Source organism: Ctenocephalides felis, unplaced genomic scaffold (genome assembly GCF_003426905.1).
Source record: "Ctenocephalides felis isolate EL2017-DRISC unplaced genomic scaffold, ASM342690v1 CF-g0.4_SCAFFOLD_03571, whole genome shotgun sequence".
In the NCBI taxonomy this organism is placed as follows: domain Eukaryota; kingdom Metazoa; phylum Arthropoda; class Insecta; order Siphonaptera; family Pulicidae; genus Ctenocephalides; species Ctenocephalides felis.
The window spans coordinates 41,967,230-41,990,850 of record NW_020539725.1 but is presented as its reverse complement, the minus strand read 5'-3'; the positions used below and the strand labels follow the sequence as shown (position 1 = coordinate 41,990,850).

Below are 23,621 nucleotides of genomic sequence, written 5' to 3'. Positions count from 1 at the left end.
TGATGAGTGTGATGATGATATTATCCAATCAACAAAAAGAAGAAGAAGTTCGACAAATTAAATGAAGAGTGGAAAAAAATTAGTGGAAGTGCCGATTCTCCTTCAATAATTGAGTTTGACATACATCAACAAACACCCCGACTACAAATACTAAGCAATATAAGACATTTAATAGATTATTTTACTTTATATTTTACAAATGAAGTACTAGACAATATAATAGAAAAAAGTATAATAGAAATTCAGAATGTTTGGAAACATTGAATAAAAACATAAAAATAGTTTAATTACATTTCTGTCAAAAACGTAAGCTTCTCCTCCAGTAGGTTAATAATATATAATTTATTTATGTGCAATGGTGAGTATGCCAAAGCAATGCTTACACAAATATAATGACATTGATTTTTGTTTTATTCGAATGACTCTGTAGGTTTCAATATTCACAATATACATTCTTAGCCAAGTAAAAATTGCATTACAATCTATGTCGATACTACAGAATCAGACTAGCAAAAACAAATAGTTTTTAACGTGTCAAGAATAAATTTATTAGTTATTAAATTTAGTTACTGTTTTTCTTAAAAGTAATTTTAACACTAGATTTACAGACTCGATCCAATTTGATTCAATAATTATTTGACTTTATATATAAACTATATATAAAAATCGTTGATACCTACAAGTATGGCGACGTCACTTGATCAAGTGGTGGTAAATATTTAATTCAAATTTTTTGATAATATCCAAGCAACTTTCATTTAAATTGCCTTAAACCTCTTTTTTTCAAAAATCTTCATTTTTTGTATGAGCTAAAATGGCTCACACTTCAGTAAAAAAGGTATATAAACAACATCCATATACCAAGTGTTAAAACTGCAAATATATAAAAAGTGGAATGTATCATATATCATCCTTTCTTGAATTTTATTGTTAATTGGAGATAAAAACCTCGTGAAGAAAAGTTCATCAACGTTCACAACTAATATCTGATCGATAAACATATGTTTATTTTGATTTCTAGAATAAAATGTTATATATCTGATGAGCAATGTGTAATCTAAATACTATAGAAGAACTGGAACATAGGTACAGAAATAGGCACACTTTAAAAATTAACGATTTTCTAGATCGATGGGCTACAACGAGGTCGCCCAGTTATGTGATAAATTATTAAAAACCTTATCGAGCTAAAGTAGAGACTAAAATAAAACATAGGCTAATTGTTTGATACAAATGCAATAAATGTGGAACTTTTTTTTAAATAAATTGATATTGTCACGGGCGTAATAAGTAATCTTCACTCTAATCATTTATTGCCGAAATTTCACATCGGTTTATTGTTCTAACTGTATGAAATGTGACGCAATTTATTATAATCTTGGACATAATCCAAATTGCAATTGTAACAGTAGCTATTTTGAGTATATTTCTTTTTTAATACAAAACAGAAATACATTTAAAAAATATTCAATACCATATACTAAATAATTGTGTTAGTGTATTAATAATGAAAGTGATTTTTTTTTCTAATGCATTGATTATCCGGTTATATCTTTGCAGTACTAATTATTTTATATATGTCTTAGATATGGTGATTAACAACAGTTTAAAATTAAAAATTACAAGAAAACATTACAAAGAACTTATTAAAATAACTAGTAATATATTTAAAGTCAAAATTACTACTTCTCAAAGTCAAAACATTTCACACGAAATATAAAAACATAAAATTTAACATATGTATTTAAAAAACCAAAGAGTATAAAAAATTGAATTTGGAGTTTTTCAAATAATAGATTTTTATTCAGTTTTGAATTTATTTTAAATTCGTTTTTCAAATATATAAAATTAATGCAGTTTTTTAAAAAGTATCAAATATTTATAAAATTTACATATTTAGTCAGTCCTATGTAAAACTCGTTTGTTTGAGGCAATAAGTACATTCTGAAAATCATTAGTATTGGTATGAAATTTCATTAAGCAGTGTGAAATAATGATATAATTCGACTGCAGGTGCTCAAAAAATATTTTTCATAAAAGCACAATTTCAAATAATTGAAGTTTGATAAATTATTTGTTTATCGATTTCATAATAATAAGTTACATCTGGAGCTCAGTAAGTCTGCATAATTTAAGTAACCATTCAAATCCATATAGATTATGAAAATTGTAAATATGTAAAATACCTTATAATGACCGTAAGTTGAAATGTTTTGAAAGTAAATCATGCCATGTTTTTAAAAGAAAAATGTATTTGTACCACATATAGAAACACATCGTCACGCATGCGACGTCTTGGAAAAACCAATAAAATTGTCTACTATATATGATAAAGTAAGGAGAATAAAATTGCACTTTAAAAAATGAATAGATCGCTATATTGTAAAAAGATAAAATATTATATGTTTAAGAATAACGGTTCAAGTCAAGTAGAGATATTTTATGCGAGGATATTCAGTATGAAAATGCAATAAGAGTAATTTTATTTATTTCTGACGCAAAACTTATTAAAATGTATCGAGCTTACTTACTTAATAATCCGCATTCCATTAGATATATTAATCTCGTAAATCTAGAGAAGAGATGAACTGAATCAAATATTTCTAAATACACATTTTTCGTGTTTTGTCTTATTAGTTAAGTTAGATTTTACATAAAATAAAACTAACTGCTGGAAATTAATTACTGAAGTTCAACTTACAGCAAAATAAAATATCTATCTGTATGCAAGCAACAGTTATTATTAAACAAAAATCGACCAAAAAAACTTAATTTTAGCTCTATAAAAGCAATGCAGTATACGAGTCATGTTAATGTAGAGAGCTAACTCGATGCAATTGTGAAAACTTGTTCGAAGAAACATACTTCATCTTTCTCGCTTTGAACCCTATCTGAAAATTTGTATAATTAACAAGTTAACTACTTTAGATCATATCTAAAAATAAGTATAGGTAACAAGTTAACTATACTAATTTTAGATAGGGTCAAAAGGGAGTAAGACGAAGTATGTTTCTTCGAACAAGTTTCCATAATTTTGATCCACACTTTGATCTGGCCCATTTGGTCGTATTTTGGCACAACCGTACCCAGCTTTCTCTATATTTTGCATTTATTTCTATATCCTAAATGTCAACAAATGCAATTAAATAATACTAATTGCATGTTTAATTGAATTTGCTGTAAGTTTAATTGATATTTTTATACTGATAAAAAAAAAACAATAAATGTAAATCAACTTGGGTAAAAGTCGCTTTCAAATATTTCTCTCAAATAATGTAGTTCTACCTATAGTAACTAACCAAAGGAATTTAGCAGGCAAAGTTATCGTATGGACGATTTGAAATGACCCGATAAGCACTTTACTAAAGTATTTACAACCCTTGTCGTGGATCCAAACTATATTGCATCGTTGCTACTATTGTGAGACACATGTTAACTGATAATTTTCATTGAACTCCAAATTTATAGCATCAAAGTTCTGTATCAAATAGAATCATTATTTAAGATTTTTAGTAGAGTAAAAGATCACAAAGGATGCTATTTGAAACAATATTGTTCCTTTGGATAATTATTAGTAAAGAAAAGATGTATTTTTTAGGTAGTCTCTAGAATAAACCCAATTATATGTGTCTGACGCTAAGAAGTTTTACATGAGCCATGTCAGACATATATGTATGGTATACGACATTTGGTAGAAAGAGAAAAAAGTTTTGATATAAGGCCATGTAAGTCTAAAAATATTTGACATAAAGATATTTTATTTCAGGAATTTATCAGAAAAAATATATTTTATATATTTTCTATCAGAATTAATGATATGTTCCGAAAACATAGTTTTGAATTTATTCTAAACGTTGGAAATCACTATAGTAACTCCAATTCCATTCAGTGCTTTTATTTTTCTGTTAATGATTTTCTATTTCTGTTAACGGATTTCCTCTTCTTTAATCTTGATAAATAAAATTAAAATTTTGCAATAAAGACTAAGATAATTTAGACTCACAAACAATTAGAATAATAGTATTGAGTTATCATAATAGATTTCAATATTGCTATTCATTTTCTACAGAAATCGTTTTCTGTGTCAAGATAATTTTTATAAGAAGTCGATTCATTCCCAAATAAAATTAACAATTCTCTAATAAGTGAATTTTATTCGAACGCAAAATAAATATAGTTAAAATTATTCAAGTTGAATCAAATTATATAAAAATGTATTCTTTAAATCCGTAAGAGTATTACACAGAATTAAATAAAACTGAATTACTGGATCTTTTTATATATAAAATATGATCGTTCTATCTCAAATACAAGGTAATAATGTCGATCAGTAAAACTTGGCAACCAAAACCATCAATACATTTCTAGATATAATACATTATTTATAAGCAGAACTAAAAAGGAATTTTCTTTTTTTAGTATAGTCGCATTGCAGAATGTATTATACAGGGTGAACCAAAAGTTTGTTTACCATTGAATCGGTATCATCATTATAGAGTGTGGAAATAATTAAGGGTCATAGACGAACGTTGAAATTTTCAGAAATATTTGCTTTTTTTATAATTAAACTAATAAATTTTCTATAGTTTATCTATTTTTCTGTAGATCAGGTGCTGAAAGTAACAAAAATATGTGGTTTACCTTGAATAATAGTATAGCTACATCGTCATATAGCTTTGAAGTAGAAATATTATTAAATCACACGCGATTTTGCATTTTATAAAAAGAAGAAACCCGCCTTAGAGGGTCACTAAAAATGTAATGTTTACAAATATTGAAAACAGTATATAACAGAAATTGATTATTTTTTTGATCAGTAGTATAGAAGCGTCAAACAAAATCAAAATCCTTCAAGAAATATAAATTCACTGATACAAAGCTGAAGGTAATGCCTCGTAAAATACGTTACAATCTTAAGCTGATAAGGAACGATTGCATAAAAATGCATGAGAGCTGATAATGCGATTTTATTTAGTGCCATTATGTAATGATTTCTTTATATTATATTTTAGTTACATTATAATATATGAATTCATATAATTTACATTAACATTCACTCCAAAAAGAATATGAAATATCTACATCTTCTCTAAAAACATTTTTTCCTTGGTTAAGTGTTCCGCAAAGTGTATAAAAAAGTACGTATTATTTACACCACAAATAAAACTGAATATTGATCAAATAAGCAGAAGTTTTAATTTTCTTTGAATAATTTGAAAGTTCCTATAGTTGGTACATTCCTTGGTAAGGACGAGAGTGATTTTTTATGATCATCATTACAATTTTATCAAATATTGGTATAGGGGCAATTGATCTACAAACTTAATCACCCAAAAATTCATATTAGATTCAAAAACTTGTTAATTGTCAAAATTGCCCAAATTTCCAGATTTCAAAATTCGGATTATATATATTATTACATTATATTTGCATATAATGTGGAAAGCTTCAGCAACTTCCATTGTGGTCCAATGTCATATGCCATTAGTTCCTATATACAAAATATATATTTCTAGTGATTACATACGTCCACCGTTCACAAACTCTGACAGTACTCAACTTAAGTATGATTGAAAGTGGAATAATATATTTAATACCGAGATTTACAGTATGAATTGGTCTCTATCGCATTACCATTTTTCATCATCCTAACGATAATGTTGTTCGTTTGGGTTTTAAAAATTGGCAGCCTCAAGATACGCGGGACATGCCCTCATGAACGGGCTTAAGAGGCTCGGATTTTCGTCGACATTGACATACAGCTAAAGGATGTCATTTTACATTATATCCGCTCTAACAAGATGGGATTTTATTAGAACGCTCATGTTCAGCGAAACCAAAAGTCACTTGAAATTTATGGAAAACTTTTCCAGAGAAAAAAGTATCTCTCTTTAAAGCAACTAGATGCATGCATGAAATACACATTTTGCTAGTGCGGGTAATGGTAAATTCTTTATATTCAAAGAAGCAAATACAGCTTAATTTAATTTGGATGTTTTCATACATATACATGTAGGGAACATGTCATCATTGATAACGATGTTATGGTATGCAATGTTATGTTTTCATCTTGTGGATATTAAATATTGATAAGTTTAACAACCAAATTCAAAATAACTAATTTTATTAGAAAATGTATAAGTACTGATTGATTGGTATTCAATAGCTACATATATAATCACTAGAGTGGTCCTTAATATGAACATTACCGAATTTCCTAGCTTTCAAGGGCTCAAATGGTTCCTAATTGATAAAAAAAACAATTATCTGAAAGTTTTAGCTCTTAATTCAATCAAAGATTTGTATGGAATTTCAAAAATTTTGCAGAGCGTCAAATTTTCAATAAAAAATGACACAAATTTTCTCTTTTAATTTGAATGTCGCTGAGTTATACCTAAAAGTTTTTTTTTTAATTTTCAAAATTATTTTTATGCTATTTCCATACGAAGTTTGATTGAATTGCGCACTATCTAAAGGTTAATATTAAACGCTAAAACTTTCAGAGAATTGTTTTTTATCAATTTGGAACCATTTGAGCCCTTGGGAGCAAGGAAATTTGAAAATGTCCATATTAAGGACCGCCCTAATAATCAGTATATTATTACTATTGCTAATAAATTTAATGGAAATATTAGAAAACTATTTCTTTCATTTTCCGTTCGGATGTGTAGATAATATCCTGATAAAACCGAAACTATTGATATAATTAAATTTTGTTCATAATGCGATACCCTGGCAGAGTTTAATGGAATGTATTAATAGTTTCTCCGAAAAATAATAATGAACAGACATTATGTCCGTAATGACTACACAAAATTATAATGTATAGAGTTCCGGGACATAGACTCTGAGGAACGCCAATAAATATTAAATAGAAAGCGCGGGTATGTAGTCCTGAAAAACGTAGACATCTTTGAATGAATTAATAATTTGTAGAAGAATATATAGTAAGTCAAGACATAATTCATAAATTGAATAAAAGATCTATTGGATCAATTAGACTTAAACGAGAAGAAAATGCAGTGAATTAAAATCTAAGGCGCAAATTGTGGAAGGATGGTAAACAAATACCGAAAAGAAAAGCTTGAACGTTCAAATTAAAAGAAATGCAAACAATTTCAACTAAATTGTGTTAATCATTAATAATCATTATTATACTATATATTTGGACGCTTTGTATAAAAAGAGAATGAGAGTTGTCTTATTGACATTTCGTATTACAAAACCCATTTTTATATGTCACGTAAAAATAGATATTTCTACTAGATGAGGATTGAATTATATATATTTATATATGTGCTAAATTTGTTTCCTGAATCGAGTTGGAGTTCAACCGAGCTCATGGACCTATCCTAAGGCAGTACTACTCATTATTTCATGCTAAATTAATTAATAAAAATATTTGGCGTAAATGAAACCGATATCATTAAATATGAAACTGGGCTGTTAATCGGTGATTAACGTTTTGACTGCCCCATGTTTACACCTTTGTTAAGTAAACGTGCGGTAGCTTTATTTACAGATTGCAAACTTCGTTTTATACGGCTATTTAGATAAATCTACCGCATATGCTTTAAACGTATTGATTATTTCTATACTTTATTCCATAGAGTAAATGATTTATTTACATTTTGTAGTATTTCATATTTTTGTTATTTTTTAAATATAATCAATTCAAATTTATGTAATTTGTGTTGTTTTCCATTATGAAACTGTTTATCATTGTATATAGTAGAGGATATACAGATAATCGACATGTGGTGTTATATATAGAACTTGCTCTGTTCCTAGGTAGTTATCATAATTATAAATTCATATAGTAATTTTGGTTCAGGAATAATGTATCACAAGTGTGTGTATCTAGTAGGATTCTAAAAACAATTTGCAAATAAACTAGTCAACAATCAATGTTTTGTAGATGAATGAATACATAGTATTGTTCTTCATAGAAATTTGAGGTTAAAATTTTTCATCGCGGTAGTTATAATGTATATAAGCATATATCTATATGATAATATAAACAAAATAAAAATATTTTCTGTACGTCATATATTTTTTGTGTTATCCTTCCACGAGTAGCATTCGACGCAATGAATCGATACCACTTGAATGTATACAAAATATAAACCACACACACTTAAATCTACAATCTTTTTTGCGAAGTAAATAAAAAACCATAAAAAATCACATATAAAAATCACAACAAATCAAATTACACTATATGAGCAGTGTGTTTTATTCAAATTTTAATTGTCAATAAATTACGTAACGGTAACACAAACAAATGGCCAAGCAAGCACTAATGTGCGGTTCGTGTCACTGTAAGCAGATTTCTTGTAATTACATAATGTACCAAGGGATACGGGTCAGTTCATTTCGCATGACCCGGTTTCGTCGTGCGAACTTTCGACGAAGGGTAGCTTCACTCTCCGCAACCCGACGGCCAAAGACCAACCCGCGTGGCGGTCGGATGGGTACTGAACGTGCTTCGCCGAAACACAATCCCGCACTACTTCCACGAACACGATTCTACGGCCATGGAACAGAGTGAAAATGAAACAGACATATCCAGAAAACGCAATCTGTCCTTGTCTTTCAGCACGGCGTGGCGAGGTATGCTATGACGTAGAGACTTGCAGTACGACCGAGCTTGCGCTCCGGGAGGCCAGGCGTAGTGAGTTCAAGCTTTGAGCTTTTGAGAGCTTTTTGTGACTCCGTTGAAAAGACGAGGAGCAACGCGCGAATGGGTTTCTTGAGAGTGATCGTTGTGATTAATTAATTTTCATAATCATTTCTAACGTTGACATATCGTTATCGCCGTTATTAGCAGCATGTTGTTGCGTAAAACCACATAGTATAATATTCGCAAATATTATGGCTGATTGAATTAATTTAATCTGGAATCTCAAATAAACGCGCTATTGCACCATATAATTGATAGCGGAGAAACTAACACACACACACACACACACACACACACATAAATATATATATATATATATATATATATATATATATATCATTGGTTGTGCACCACTGCTATAATTTGAAATAATTTAATAAAACATTGGACATCAATAAACTTCTATTAATTTCTGTCATTAGAAAGATTACATCTTATGACAAATAGTTCAAATTTAGTTTCTATTACATAGCGGTTAACATCAGAATTTCCAGTAACAAAGTTACTGGCAGGATATGGCTCGTTACGTTTAGCTAAGCATTTTTAGTAAGATTAAATTTAATAAAATATAAAACGAATAGTCTGCTTCGGTTACGCAACCGTGAACATTTTTCAAAATGTAGTCATTTATGAAAATTTTGCAAATTTTATGTAGTGAGAAAGGAATTACAATTATAATGTGTTTATCCTATAACCTGGAATCTAAACAAATTCAATTTCCCTAACAATATACAAATACATAACTGCTGCTTGACAAATTTATTAACTTCCCGTAGGGCAAGTTATTGTAATGAGCCGAAAATGGAAATTAAAAATTTTTACATTTCTCGACGTTTTGAAGGTTTCTGAACATTTTGGCATACCTTAGAAAAAAATGATGCGTGTGTGTGTGAGTGTGTATGTATGTACAGATACAATTTTTCGTCCACGTTTTCGGGCGCACGGATCAACCGATTTTAATAGTTCAAAAACATGCGATTCCTATTGATAGGGAGATGTACTGATTAGTTTTTGGCAAAGGCAGGTCCAGACGATTAGGAGATACGGAGAAAAGAGTGCAGAAAATAAAAATTGAGTTTTTGAAAGATCGGAGCATCCGATTTGAATGATCCTAAAAGCATTCAATTCGTAATGACGGGGAGAAGGGGTGATTAGTTTTTGGCAAAGGCAGGTCCAGCGGTTTCGGAGATATAAAGCTAAATGTGCAAAAAATGGCAGTTTTTTAGAGAACTAAGCGTCCGATTTGAATGATTCCAAAAACTTTCTGCTTGTTTTAACAAAATAATTGATTTTGTAAAAAAAAAATTGCTTCAAATTTTTTTTTTCCAAAAAATTTTGTTTTTGTGTATCAAAAATAATTCAGATTTTTATTTTAATTCTGTTCTAATATACTTTAAACAAATAATTTCAACTTTCCAATTTAGTTTATATAATTCTTATAAATATTCGACAATGTTACAATATTTATAATAATCTATTATATCTCAGTATTTCTCGAACATTTTGTTACGATACGGGAAGTTCCAGCAGTTTGCCTTAAGGCACGATGCCATACACCCCACTAGTTTATCTTTTATATTGAGCATCTAGTTCTGTATACCATTTTAATGATTAAAAAATATTAAAAAAAATGTTAATTATTTTTACTTTACATTACTTGATCTTTACATCTAGTGACCCCTTAAATATTTCAGGATCGATATTTTTAATAACAGAACTATCGATATCAATGTCGAAAAGTCATCTGCATTGGTTATTGTCGGGTTAGTGTAGGCGTCGCGACGCCTGGCCGACGCCTGCAACGGACTATAATGTGCGCGTAGCCGGTCGATAAAGCGACCCAAAGCGCTCACTCGACTTGTAAACCGCGGACGGCTACGATACCGACAACGATTCTAATAAAATTTAATAAAAAAAATTCAACATAAATTCATAATCTATTTTAGAAATATATAAGTTTTATTACATTGATGAAACTAATATGCAACATGCACACTAATATAAAAAATCATATACGCGAAACTTTTATAAAAAGAATTTCTCAATTAAGGGTTGGCCCCTGGTTCTCTGCTAAAATAGACCATAACATAGCGTTATTATGGCAGATGGTAGAATAATAGTCAAAATGTTATGTACTTAAACCAACTTCACGTATGTATTATAAATGCACATTGGGAAGATGCAGTTATGGTAACTTTTTTTTGACGCTTCTGCGTTCTCTGAATTAGGTTTTATATTTGAAACGCTTGACTGCAAGCAAGTACATAGCATTATGACAGTTTTTATTATCATGTTATATAAAGAGAGGAGAGTAACGTAGCGTTGCCAAAACAACGCTTACGGTCTATTTTACCGGAAAATTAGCCCCTAAGTATTATCCATTATATAAAAATAAGTCGGGGTTTCCTTCCTGACGATATAACTCCAGAACGCACGAACCGATTTCGACGATTTTACATTCGTTGGAAATGTCTCAGAGTCCGTGAGGTTTATAGCAAAGAAAATTGGAGAAAGATTTCAACAGAAAAGCGGAAAATACTTTTACTTGTTTCACATACAGCGTCATCAGTGATACTTAGCATGTACTACAAATTAATTTTTTGTTTGACTGCTACTCACTGTTCTCTGCTCAGTTAATTTCATGTGACTCAGTTAATTTCATGTTCACTGTAAAATTGTGCAAAAAAGTAAAAAAAAAATCAGTTATTCGTTTCCTAGCATTTCAATTGGAAACCATCAAATTAATCACGTGTATTGTGCAAATTTACTTCATCTGGTGTTGAAACGGAGTTCGCCCGGTTTGCTAGTGTTTTATAATAACTTATATTTAACAAATGACTTATGCATGAGATTTTAATTAATTTCTCTCAAAACTAATTACGAGTCCAATACATTCATGCATTATACATTTTTAATAGTACTCAATGTATTTGTGTTTGAAATTTCGTTCTTAAAATAAATGCAAGAAATTTGAAAACTTTAAATTGCCACATTGAGCCATTAAAAATAAGCAACTGAGCATTTTAGTTAAAAACATTAGAAATCTCAAGTACTGATAAAAAATTAAAGTTCAATAAGTTCAATCTAGTTCAAGCATATCCCATAGATATAGAAGTCACATTTTAATGTTTTTTTAACATTCGAGTATTCACTATCTATTAAGACTAGTTAATTTATTTATTAAAAATAAATTAAATCAAATTTATTTTGTTCTGGTATATTCAAGCTAACTTCAATTTCTTGAAAATGTCAGCTATTAATTTAGTAAAACTATTTACTAAAGTATTACTCAAGTGGTGATACACGTGCATAAATTCAATAATATGCGCTCTCAAGAAATCAAAATGCCAAAAAAAAAAACTGTTGAATGGGGAGTGATGCGGCGAAGTTGACTAGACAGTAGAAAAATAAAATAAAAATTTGTAAAACAGAAAAAATCAGAGAATTTAATTCAATTTTATTCCAAGCTTATATTAAATACTTTTTTCAACATTGATATGAATTTGTTGCAGAATTACTAAAGCATATTGTAGAAAAAAAACTTATGAATAAAATATAAATTTTGTTGAATACTATAGCACTTATTCAAGTTAAATACTATTAAATTTATTCTAATTTTTATAATAAATATCATACTATATGATTCCAGGAAATATATTACACAACAAAAATCTATAAGGTTATTTGTTCAATAATTTATAAAATCTGTTACAGAAACTAATTTCAATAACTTTTTAATAATTATTTTTTAAAAGGTGTCTTTGCACCATATCGCTTAATTCGAATTTATAACAATTGGTTTATACTTTTATTAATAATAAAAATAAAAACTGTTTTATCTTCATCCCTTTGATTTAAAAAAAAAGTATAACTGGTTTATATATATTGTATTATTCATTTATCATAAATTAATTTAAATTACTTTATCTTATGGTAGTTATTTTTATCATCAAGTTTTTTTACAAAGTTTTACAAATTCAATTTTTATTATCGCTTTTTGCTTACCTGTGTTCAATTTGTCTTGAACATTTTTTCAATTTTCTTTGATTTTAAATAATGTCAATGTAGAAAATATGTAAACAAATATGCTTATTTTCATTCTGTATATAACTACTGCAATTTGTTTTTGTTGAATAAGTTATAATTTTTAAAAATATTTGTGCCCAAAATATCCGCCCAGCCCTGTACTAGGCGATTGGCTTACTCACCCCTCAAACACAATTTCAGCAGATTTCTTTACGCGATTGCTGTTATCACGAAACAGAAATCAAATTATTAGCTACCTCTAGATTTGAACCTTCAAAACGATATTTCGATGGTCGATTGCACAAAGTGGTAATAACAGTAAATAAAATCTAAAAACGGATTAAAAAATTTAAGGACTCATTCGAATTTGAGACAATTACGAAGTTTTATTGCTTTAAGTGAATATCGCTATAAATAGGATAAATGGTTTCGGTGCATGTAGAGATAGCATTTATGGGGTGATACCACTCTAAATTGGGGAGAAATATTTTATACCCTAATATTTTTTGTAACTTAAATTTATTTCACAATTGCTAAAATGCATTTCAAAATTTTGAATGCAAAAAATTTTTTGGCGATTATCTTAGCCTATGGGATGGAGGATGGTGACAAAAACTTTTGCATTTTTTTGCTAATTCCACATAAATGATTTGGCCGATCGTCGCTCAAAATAGATAAACGCTAGTTCTTATCAATATACATCGATTGGCTTTTCACCTGTTTTAAAGAAACTATTTGCAATGACTCGAAACGTTAAGAAAATAAAAAAATACCAAGTCGAATTTATTTGTAAAAACAAATTTCTTCTTTGAAAAATTAACAAATCATAGGTTGCAACATTTTATTTTATTGTTGCCGCAAATCTTTCACTTTATACATGGCGTTTAAAATCTACACTTAAACAATGTTAGTGCCGATAAAGAAACTGATTTCACAGTAAAGTGCATTAAATCGTTATATTGCATTACAAGTAAAATTTATATCGTAATTCGCATCTTGACAAGTGGAAAATGTCAAGAATATTTAATACGTTTCAATAGGTCTGCAAGATTCACTTCTTTGATAAGGGACAAATACCGCAGTACTTTAGAGAGCTTACTATTAAGTTGGTTTGCACTAAAAATAAAATGACGGGATTACAAGCGAAACTATAAAGTATAAGATTAGAAATTTGTATAAATGTTCAGCTACAAAACACTACAACATTGCTCTATATTCAGTTTTGTGTAAAACTCCATAGAATATCATATTTTGAAGTTTCAGTTAATACCTGTAGAATATTTGCATCCGATTACTGTCCTACTCTCGGTAAATTTTTGGAGACCAATAGAAATGTGATTTGAATAGAAAAAAAAATCATTTTTTATATAACTACTTACTTGCAAAAAATATTCAGTGAAGCAAAACTAGTCAAGGAATGCCTTTAAATTATTTTATTTTAAATGAAGTAAGTAATTTATCAGAAAAGCAAACTTATGCGAGAGTACAAATGAGTGCCGCTGTTCAGGCACTATAGTAATTTTACAAATTTAAATAAAAAAATACGCGTATTTTTGCGAGATGTAAAATGTAATTAAATGCAAACATCTAAGGACGTATTTTGTATCCTTTCAGAGCGCATATTTTTCTTAAGGTCTTTGCTGGAGATTTGTGCACATGCTTCTCTCTATCATATACATAGAACGTAGAACGTAAATATTTAACTAGGGTTTTTTACTACGGTCATATAGCGGCTCTTGTGCGCTCTTTATGATTCTGTCGAGGTTACTGTTCAGGACGATTCTGTATTCTACATCTCACAAGGAATAACTAATTCAATGCATAAATAATTGATTGAAAATGATGTTGTGTTGTCCTGTATAATTATTTCCGTCGTCTTTGGTGACATAAAATGAGTGATTCGAAATAATTTATTCCTGCAATAACCTCGGATAAAATAAATTGTAAGGATTGTGATATATATATATATATATATATATATATATATATATTAGGGTGTTCCTTAATTAGGACATTTTCGAATTTCCTTGCTCCCAAGGGCTCAAATGGTTCCACATTGATAAAAAACAATTCACTGAAAGTTTTAGCTCTTAATATTAACTTTTAGATAGTGCGCACATTAATAAAACTTCATATGGAAATAGCATGAGAAAAATTTAGAAAATTTAAAAAAAATGTTTTAGATATAACTTAGCGACATGAGTTTTATTCATTCATTTGTTCGCTAAATTACATCTAAAAAACATTTTTAAAATTTTTGAAAATTTTTCCATGCTATTGCCATAAAAAACTTTCATTGAATTGCGCTCTATCTAAATGTTTTTTATGAATTTGGAACCATTTGAGCCCCTGGGAGCAAGGAAATTCGAAAATGACCATTTTAAGGACTACCCTAATATATATATATATATATATATATATATATATATATATATATATATATATATATATAATTCTCGTATCATGATGTTTATGAAATTTCTTGGTTACACTTAATGGGACTAAAAACCGGACAACAATTCAATAAGATATTCAGCCCTAAATTTTTACTTCACCCTATTACAAAACCCACTTTTTCGTGATTGTCATTTTAATAATCGCATCATTTATCATCCCACTTTGTGTGAAAGTGATAATATTTTACGGAATTTCGATCAAAAATTTCTTGAGCTTGAGGACAAGCATTTTACTTTAGTAGATTTTTTTCTTTAGAGTTGTTCTAATACTTTGTCTCACTTTTTTGCCAAATTTTTTAATAATGCCGAATTAAACTATACATGCAACTCTAAACTTTTACTATTCTTCTGATAACTTCATTTTGGTGATAATCATTTTAATAATTCAAACATTTTTCAACACGCATGGTAACTGATAAATTATCACTGAATAATATTATCTGGTGCTTATAGAAAATATTGAATTTTTTACTTAACGATTATCCACTTCTAACGCCTTTATTAATTTTTTGAACCAATTTCCTTAGTCCTATAAAGAGTGCGGAATTAAAACCCTAGATCAACTTTATCTTATGGATTGTAAAAATATCATTGGTAAGGTGTCATAATTGTCATATATTTTGACAGTTGCAAATTTGTTTTAGATAAAAATTACAAAAGCAATTCAAAGTAAAGTGTTGAATTAAAATTTACAAACCAAAAAAAATCAGTTTTGTCTTTATTCGATATTTTTAACAGCAACCTTATGAAAAATCAAAAAGTCCACAAAAAATGATTTGTATCTAGAAATTATATAAATGGAGTTATTAGATTTGCTTACAATAAACCACTATGCAACAACTCCACCTTCTATATTTTCCGCAAACCTCGAGCTTCCATATCGGAGCTTTCAAGCTTCAGTAAAAGCTTTCGCTCACTTTCCATAGATGTGGGCACAAATAAAACCCGAGTGCGTACGAGTCGAAACGAAAGCTTCCGTTTACAGCCATATTGTTGTATTGCGGTGAAAAACGTTCAGAGCAAGTTTATTTCCAAAATATTAACAAAAGGCAACTGAATGTGACCACAACCATAAAACTGACAAAAGCTTGGATTAATTAGTGTCGTGGAACAGATAATAGTGACTCAAATATGTGACCAAAAGCAAAAACCTACTTAAAGGTGGCCTCGAAAGGGTACGTAATATAAAATATTCATAAAAAGATAAAAAATATCTGAACAGTATTGTTTTACACGAGAAATATAATAATAATTCATACAGAAATTATAAGTGATAAATTATAATTTAAAGTTTATTTTATTGATACGTTATATAAGTTAAGGTTATGTTGATATGCATGTCATTCAAAATTGAAGTTGTAGTTACAACTGACTAAATTATGACAATATATATATACATATATATATATACCTATTGAAATATTATTATACAAAAATAATACTTAAATCCTTATGAAAATATAATGATTTAGTGATAATTTAATGAAAATGTTATTTGGAAAATGAAATAGGCTCGTAAATGTATCTAACTAACTAGTGGAATAAAATTACATATGAATAATTCATAAAAATGAATAAAATTTGTATCATCAGTATATTCTAATTCAATATACTTATAACAATAAAATTAAAAAAATATTTTTATTGAAATGACTATAAATTCTAGGTCAAACTTGACGCAGTAGTATAATCTGCGTGCGTAGTATATGAATGAAAGTATAAATATTATAAATATAAATATAAAGATATATATATATATATATATATATATATATATAAATTCAATGTTTTAAATAAGTAACTTTGACCTGCCTTATTTTTCAATATACGTACATATGCCTTAATAAAAAATATGATTTCATACAAGAAACGACTCGCCAATAATTTAATAAAAAATTATGAATCGATATATCGATTTGCATAAATTATTCCATATCTGCAAAATCCAGGTTTTCATTAAATATCATATGGCATATAAAGCTTATCGATTTCAAAGCCCAGGGCAAAAATTGCGGTGAGTCAGGGGTGAAAACCAGTTGACCCACATTCGCAAACTAAACGCGCACTCACTAATGCGCATGTGTCATGGCGCATTCGATACCAAAAGCTCGCTCAAAAATGTAATAAAAAGAAAAGTTGGATAAAATATATATAATTTTAGAATATACATCACTTTATCAGTATTAGATAAAAAGTGTTAAATATGGTTTAAGTTTCGTTCAAAAAATTTAAGCAATATGTGTTTTAGTGATATGTAGTATTAGCAAATCAATTCAAGATTATGTTCTAGAATATAGTGAAAATGCAGTGTTATATTATGCAATAAAATTCATTACTAATATTACGTGAAAGTTACTGACTACTCTCTATTAACAAAAATAAGATACTAAAAATGTTGAAGAATTTCGGAAGGAAATAAAATTATACTCAAGCTGATGAGTGATTTATAATTCAATTGGTGAATACAAAATTTTAGATTGAATTAAAATATTTTTTCATTCAACTCATATGCTACTTTTTTGGTCGCTCACAATCCATCGTTAGCAACTGGAGGTATGCTGAATTGTATCTACTGAAGCTAATAAAATGTTAGAATAATGTTGAAAAGTTGCAAAAAAAGATAATATTATAGATTTGCTCAAGTTCTGTAATTTTTGTTCCCAAAATGCCTAAGCCCGTCCCAGTGGAGGATCTTATCATTCCTCCCCAAGACGGAAGGATATGCGGCACGATATGCATCTGTCAAATGACGTGCGTATTGAGCAGCGTTGCCTTGGTCTATCTGACAGTAGCAATCTACATGCCGTCTACCCGCGCCTTCCAATCTGGCGTATCAGAAGTACCTATGATGTGCACCACAACTCGAGCCATCACAACTGACAACTGCGACTGGGGAAGTTGTGGTGAATGGTGCCTGAGCAAAACTTCTGGTTCCTGCATGCAAATTTATGTCAACTTGCGCAGAAACGGCACTGACTTACTATTCGGAAATTGTACGAACGCAGCAAACAAGACTTGTTACGGAATTGATCAAGACAACGCCAAAAAACACAAGTGCGTCAAAGAAGATTGCAAAAACCTCACCGGTACCTTCAATTGCACAATGGGTGTGTGCATTAATATTACTGACGCGTTTGAGTGTGTGTTTAGTGAAACTGACCCTCCTCTCAAGTGCAGTGGAAGACGTGGAAAAATCACGTGTATCGATATGCATGGGTTGTTTAGTTGTAATCGCGGAATTTGTGAACGAATTCGGACACCTTATAATTGTGATAGACGTTGTGTTGATATACCTACAAGAAACAAGAATATGATTCTCTTGAGCGGTGACCGGGTATACTTGTCCCAGTGCCAACGAGCTTCAAATGTAGACACAGGCGAAGAAGTTTGGAATGAATCAGAAGATAATATTTTGATGGCATCATGTCATGTAGTTACAAATGGTACAAATGGAATAGAAGCTGTCGATTGTATAAATGGTTCCGTCCTTGAAAAAAATATTTTGACAGATTTAACAAATTTTACGTACTTGAGTTACTTGAGTATATTCAGCACTAGAGCTGTCCACAAAATTGCACCACCGGAAGCTGATTTGATCATAGCCAATGAAAGTAGACTTTTGATTAATTTAGAAGGCTGCGTCAATACATTACAAGATGAATGTAATGGTTTCCTGAAAGAATTTGGCAAAGATGGAACAGATCACAATGCACGCGCACGTTTTCCATGTTTCTTTGCAGAACATGATACATCTATGGTCGTAGCAAGATTTGACTTAGCTAAAACTTACAGGCAGTTTGTTGTGGCTTCCGTGTTACCATCAGTTTTGTTCGTAGTGTCTTGTTTAACATTGATTTTATGCCAGCGGACAGTAGTAGTGGGCGATGATGCCAAAATGCGATTTAAGGGTTGTCCAGGAGCTGAACTGATTGTTGCAACAGGAGAAAAAGGTTCACAAAATAATCTTGCTGATGGAGGAGGAGGGGAAGACGGTGTTATGGCCCTCTGAGATCCGTCACGTAAGGATAATTGATAATAAGCCAGACTTATGAGATAATGAATTGTGAATAAATGAATAATAATGTAATTGACTATTTAACTTCTTTATTCCATCCAATTAAAGCTGACAATATGTCTTTGCAAATGCATACAGTATCAATAATTTATAGATATTGGTAACAAACAATGAATGAAGTCAAATATGATGTTTTGTGAATCATATAATGTAATATGACTCACAATAATGCATTATTTGAACTCTTTGCGAAATAAAACTGTACTTGTATACTAATATGAAAGAATATGATATGGGTAAATCAAAAATATGATGGATAACAAATCTGATTAAGCGCATGAAATATTATCAACATTGATTCTAATTATATATATATATATATATATATATATATATATATATATATAATTTAAGTTAATTCACTAATATTAACTATGTTATTTTTATTACAGGCGTTCCCCTACTGCAAGACAGTCCCGTTCACTAACAGGGTGTGTTTTCACTACAATAGTCCTGCATATCGAATGAATAACATCAGACAATATAATTTATAATACAACATAATTATTAACAACGCTGATCGGACAGCACCCGAGAAGACCAAAATTTAATAGCAAATATTGTAACACAGAATATTAGCACGCGCTTGTAACATCTCAGACTGCCGCACTGAGATATTTAAACTTCTCTCTAGTCTTAGATTCCCCCTTCTTCTCTATATTAAGTAGTCCTAATAATAAAATTGCACAAGTTACGCTTTAATTAGTTGGAAATAGTTTTGTTCATTTATAGTTTCTTGGAATATTGCAACCAGGAATTGACTATAAAAACAATTTAATAATAATTGAGTTATTATGACCAATAGTATCTCCTGTAGTTGACGACACATAATCGAATGGCAAAAAACTCAAGCGCTGCGTAATTTGAAGCCGGGTGAATCTCTAACGCACAGCAGACAAACTAAATAAATTATATTACGGAACGGGGGGAGCGCGTGATAAAACATCATATTATCAATTGCATTCATCATTTACGCATCTCATTCATCAACAAGCTGTGCTCATCGCTAAACAATCGCAGCTCTTTTGTATATAGAGCTTTGCTAGGATTCACTAAAGTAATTAAGACGTAGAAGTAGAATTTGAATCTTGGTGTGGATTCGCATGATTTTATAGCGTTTCATCAACGGCCTCGCCATTGAGTCCGACGAGTCAACAATCATTATGGGAGGAGGCAGTGTGGAGCGGCTCAGCGGGAAAGATCCCACGGGCAGCGGCGACGAAAACGAAGAAGACGGGAATAAACCTAAACCAGGAATCAAGCCTCCTCTCACAGAAGAAGTTATAGCATCATTACTCGAAAAAGCAAAATTTTACACATCTCTCTGTCTAGGAACTACGGCTATAGTATCAATGTTTGCTTTCCTTTTTCTCATACCCTTCGTCGTAGATCCAGCAATTTCAACAATAGTTGCAGACTACGATCCAGATCCTGTTACATGTATGGCTACAGATCATGTTTACGCAGAAGGATTGCGCAATTGCAGTTGGTCATCTTGTAGAGAAGGTTGCACGAACGCTGCTACGAGATGTCATCAAATATTAGTGAATTACAGTCGCACCAAATGGACCAGTTTTGCGGGTGATGTGGACAGCTTAATTTGGGACGTTGGAGATACAAGATTTCTAGTAAACACTGAAGGCTGTGGATACCCTCCTCGCGTGAATTGTTCAGAATTTGCCAAAGCATATGGCTATGACAAACTCGGTATACCATTTCCATGCTACTACAGCAGAACTTATCCGGAAATGGTGGTAGCTAGGTATAGCTGGGATGATAACTTGCGTCATCTCGTGCTATCTCTTATAATACCAAATGTGTTATTTGCTGTATCCATCGGGGTCCTTAGCTACTGGTACTGCGCCTGCTGCGATCGTGCTTGCCAGCGCAGCACCAGGGTTTATGCAGAGAAGTTTCCTCCAAAGGAAGAGTAAGTCCATCCAGATTCCCGATGGCATGCGGAGTAGAAGAACGCATCTGGATGTCTATCGATATTGCTTGCTTATTGCTCTAACACTTACGTCTGCCTGTAGTTGCATACTAAGGAATGCTATTCACGGTATTGTTTATGCAGGATGTTTCTCAAATTAAATTTGAAGATTAGTTCTACTATTATTTTCAATATTTCAAATATTTAATGTTTTGCATGTATCAGAATGCTTAGAACATATCAAAAGTAGATCTTATAGAGAACAGTGTGACCATAAAAATTCAAGATTGTACCTATTTTTTCACATAGAACTGATCTTCTCAACATTTAGTACTTAATTCTGTAGTTGCCTATGATTTGAATCCTTAAATGTGTTGTATCCTCAGGTGTTTAGAGTCGTTTCATTTGTGCAATGCAAAATAATATTAATTAACTATAATTTATCTTTTTAATAATCTTATCGATATTACGCACCAATTTTTGCAGTAAACTATTATGCCGCAGTGACGATGAAGATGAATTCGATGAAGAATTTGATTGACAGCACGATCAAGAGATGGAAATGCTTTGGATGAAATAAAGAATTTGACACGTATTTAATAAGTTCAGCTAAAAGAAAACCGAAATGTCTTAAAACTAACTTTAATATAATGGTGCAAATTTCTTGTAGTTTGTAAGATATAAAATGCTTTGCGTTGAAATGGTTGAATAATCTTTGACTTGAATCAGTATATATTATTTGTATTAATACATTCATAATCATTTTGAAGGAAAAGTATAAAATAGTATCGACGCACAGAAAAATATTACAGTTTTAACACTTTGACGCTAACATAAGCTACAGAACCACACAAGCAATACAACAAAATCAGCATATCGCTTTTAAATTATTTACTATTTCCAATCTATGCTTCACCGCTTAAAAGTTCATAAAAATATAATATTATCTAACTATTGAAAATAATAAGTAATACTCACAAAGTAATTATTTTTAAAGCTTTAAATCTAATTTTACGAGCATGATTTTTGCATTATAAAAGCACAATAGTTTTATATCTATCAATAATAATTACATAGATAAAACTCAATACACCTTTTTCTAAAACTTTAATTTAATATATTATTAGATATTATATTTATAATATTTTAAGATTATATTAGTTATCTAAAATTGATGTAAAAAATGAGGCTGTGCGTACTTTTTAGAAATGGGCACATACGATGTTAAATCATCCTTTTTATAAAATATATGAATAACTAGTGCAAAAAATTTAAATATAAAATAATTTGTTTATTGAAATTAATTAATTTCTTATCTAAAATGTTTTTAAAAATGTTATTTGTTTAGAAAAATATACCAAATATTAGTTACATGTTATAACATCTTCAATGCTAATGAAACTACAAAAAATGTGTCCATTTCAAAACTGTCGTTATTTTCAAATGTTATTATTTTAAATTCAATTGAAATACGCTGCGAATTGTAATTTATTATATAAGATGAAAAACAAGATACTATGTAAAGTAAACTTATATATTTAATCAACTTCTAATATTTTTCAAAAGAAACTTATGATTTAGTAAAAAAGCATACTTTTTTAGGTTTAAGTTTTTAACCATGGTAAACAAAAAACGTCATTTTTAAGTTATTCAGAAATAAATTTTATATTTAGCACACCAATAAAAAAATGTCACCTATCCAATCTAATATTAAGAAAATAATATTCAGATTTGGTGGAAGTATGGGTTATATACTTATTTATTTGAATTAAATTATTATAAAAATTACTAGGATAAATCTGTTATAATTTTAAAATTCTCTGATATTGAAAAAACTTATATTCTGCAAAGAAACGGTAATTCTTGAAATTAGCTGCTAGTAAACTTAGTTAAAATAATGCAGATTTTTAGCCTTTTGCAGTCAGCTAAATCATATAAAATATGAATGAATACAAAATTAAAATTATATTGAATGATGAGATTTATGTGTAAGCATTTATAGATTTTTGTTTGTTTGTTAACAACACTCAAATTATAAATTATACGAGCTGGTTATACCATGGTTAGAATACTATAAACGCTTACAAAAGTTTTCTGCTTTAATTATGCCAACATATCTTTAGTACGTTTCATTAGCTTAAAGAATTTAAAATCAAATTTTTGTTTTCTCCTTATCCAGGTTAACAACAGCTATATAACGGTAAAGAAAAACCATCCTGGAATTTTAGCTTAAGCTTTGAGGTAATCAGACAGTAGTAAATTCGAACACAATTTGGAATCATCTATGCAAAATTTCATAATCACACATATACTTCATTATATTTTTTTCTAATTACACAATTATATTATAGATTCTATAAATCCAACATTGCCTAGGAATATGATAATAAAAATAATTATATTATTGTTCTACTGCCTTTCATTTGTAAAGTGTAAATATAAAAATTTGAA

General features: G+C 29.7%; 3 protein-coding genes across 3 annotated transcripts in view; 2 read left to right on the top strand and 1 right to left on the bottom strand.

Moving 5' to 3' along the window:
• LOC113386069 (cilia- and flagella-associated protein 298) overlaps window positions 1–23,621 on the bottom strand; it is a 168,993-nt gene that overhangs the window by 22,942 nt on the left and 122,430 nt on the right. The window lies entirely within an intron of this gene.
• On the top strand, window positions 17,828–19,174 carry LOC113386769. The gene has a single exon (XM_026624520.1). It carries the CDS (start codon window positions 17,831–17,833, stop codon window positions 19,172–19,174), a length of 1,344 nt encoding a protein of 447 aa, XP_026480305.1. The 5' UTR covers window positions 17,828–17,830.
• On the top strand, window positions 20,404–21,711 carry LOC113384733 (protein tipE-like). Its single transcript, XM_026622496.1, has 2 exons — window positions 20,404–21,170; window positions 21,657–21,711. The coding sequence occupies exons 1-2, from the start codon at window positions 20,404–20,406 to the stop codon at window positions 21,709–21,711; spliced, it is 822 nt and encodes a 273-aa protein (XP_026478281.1).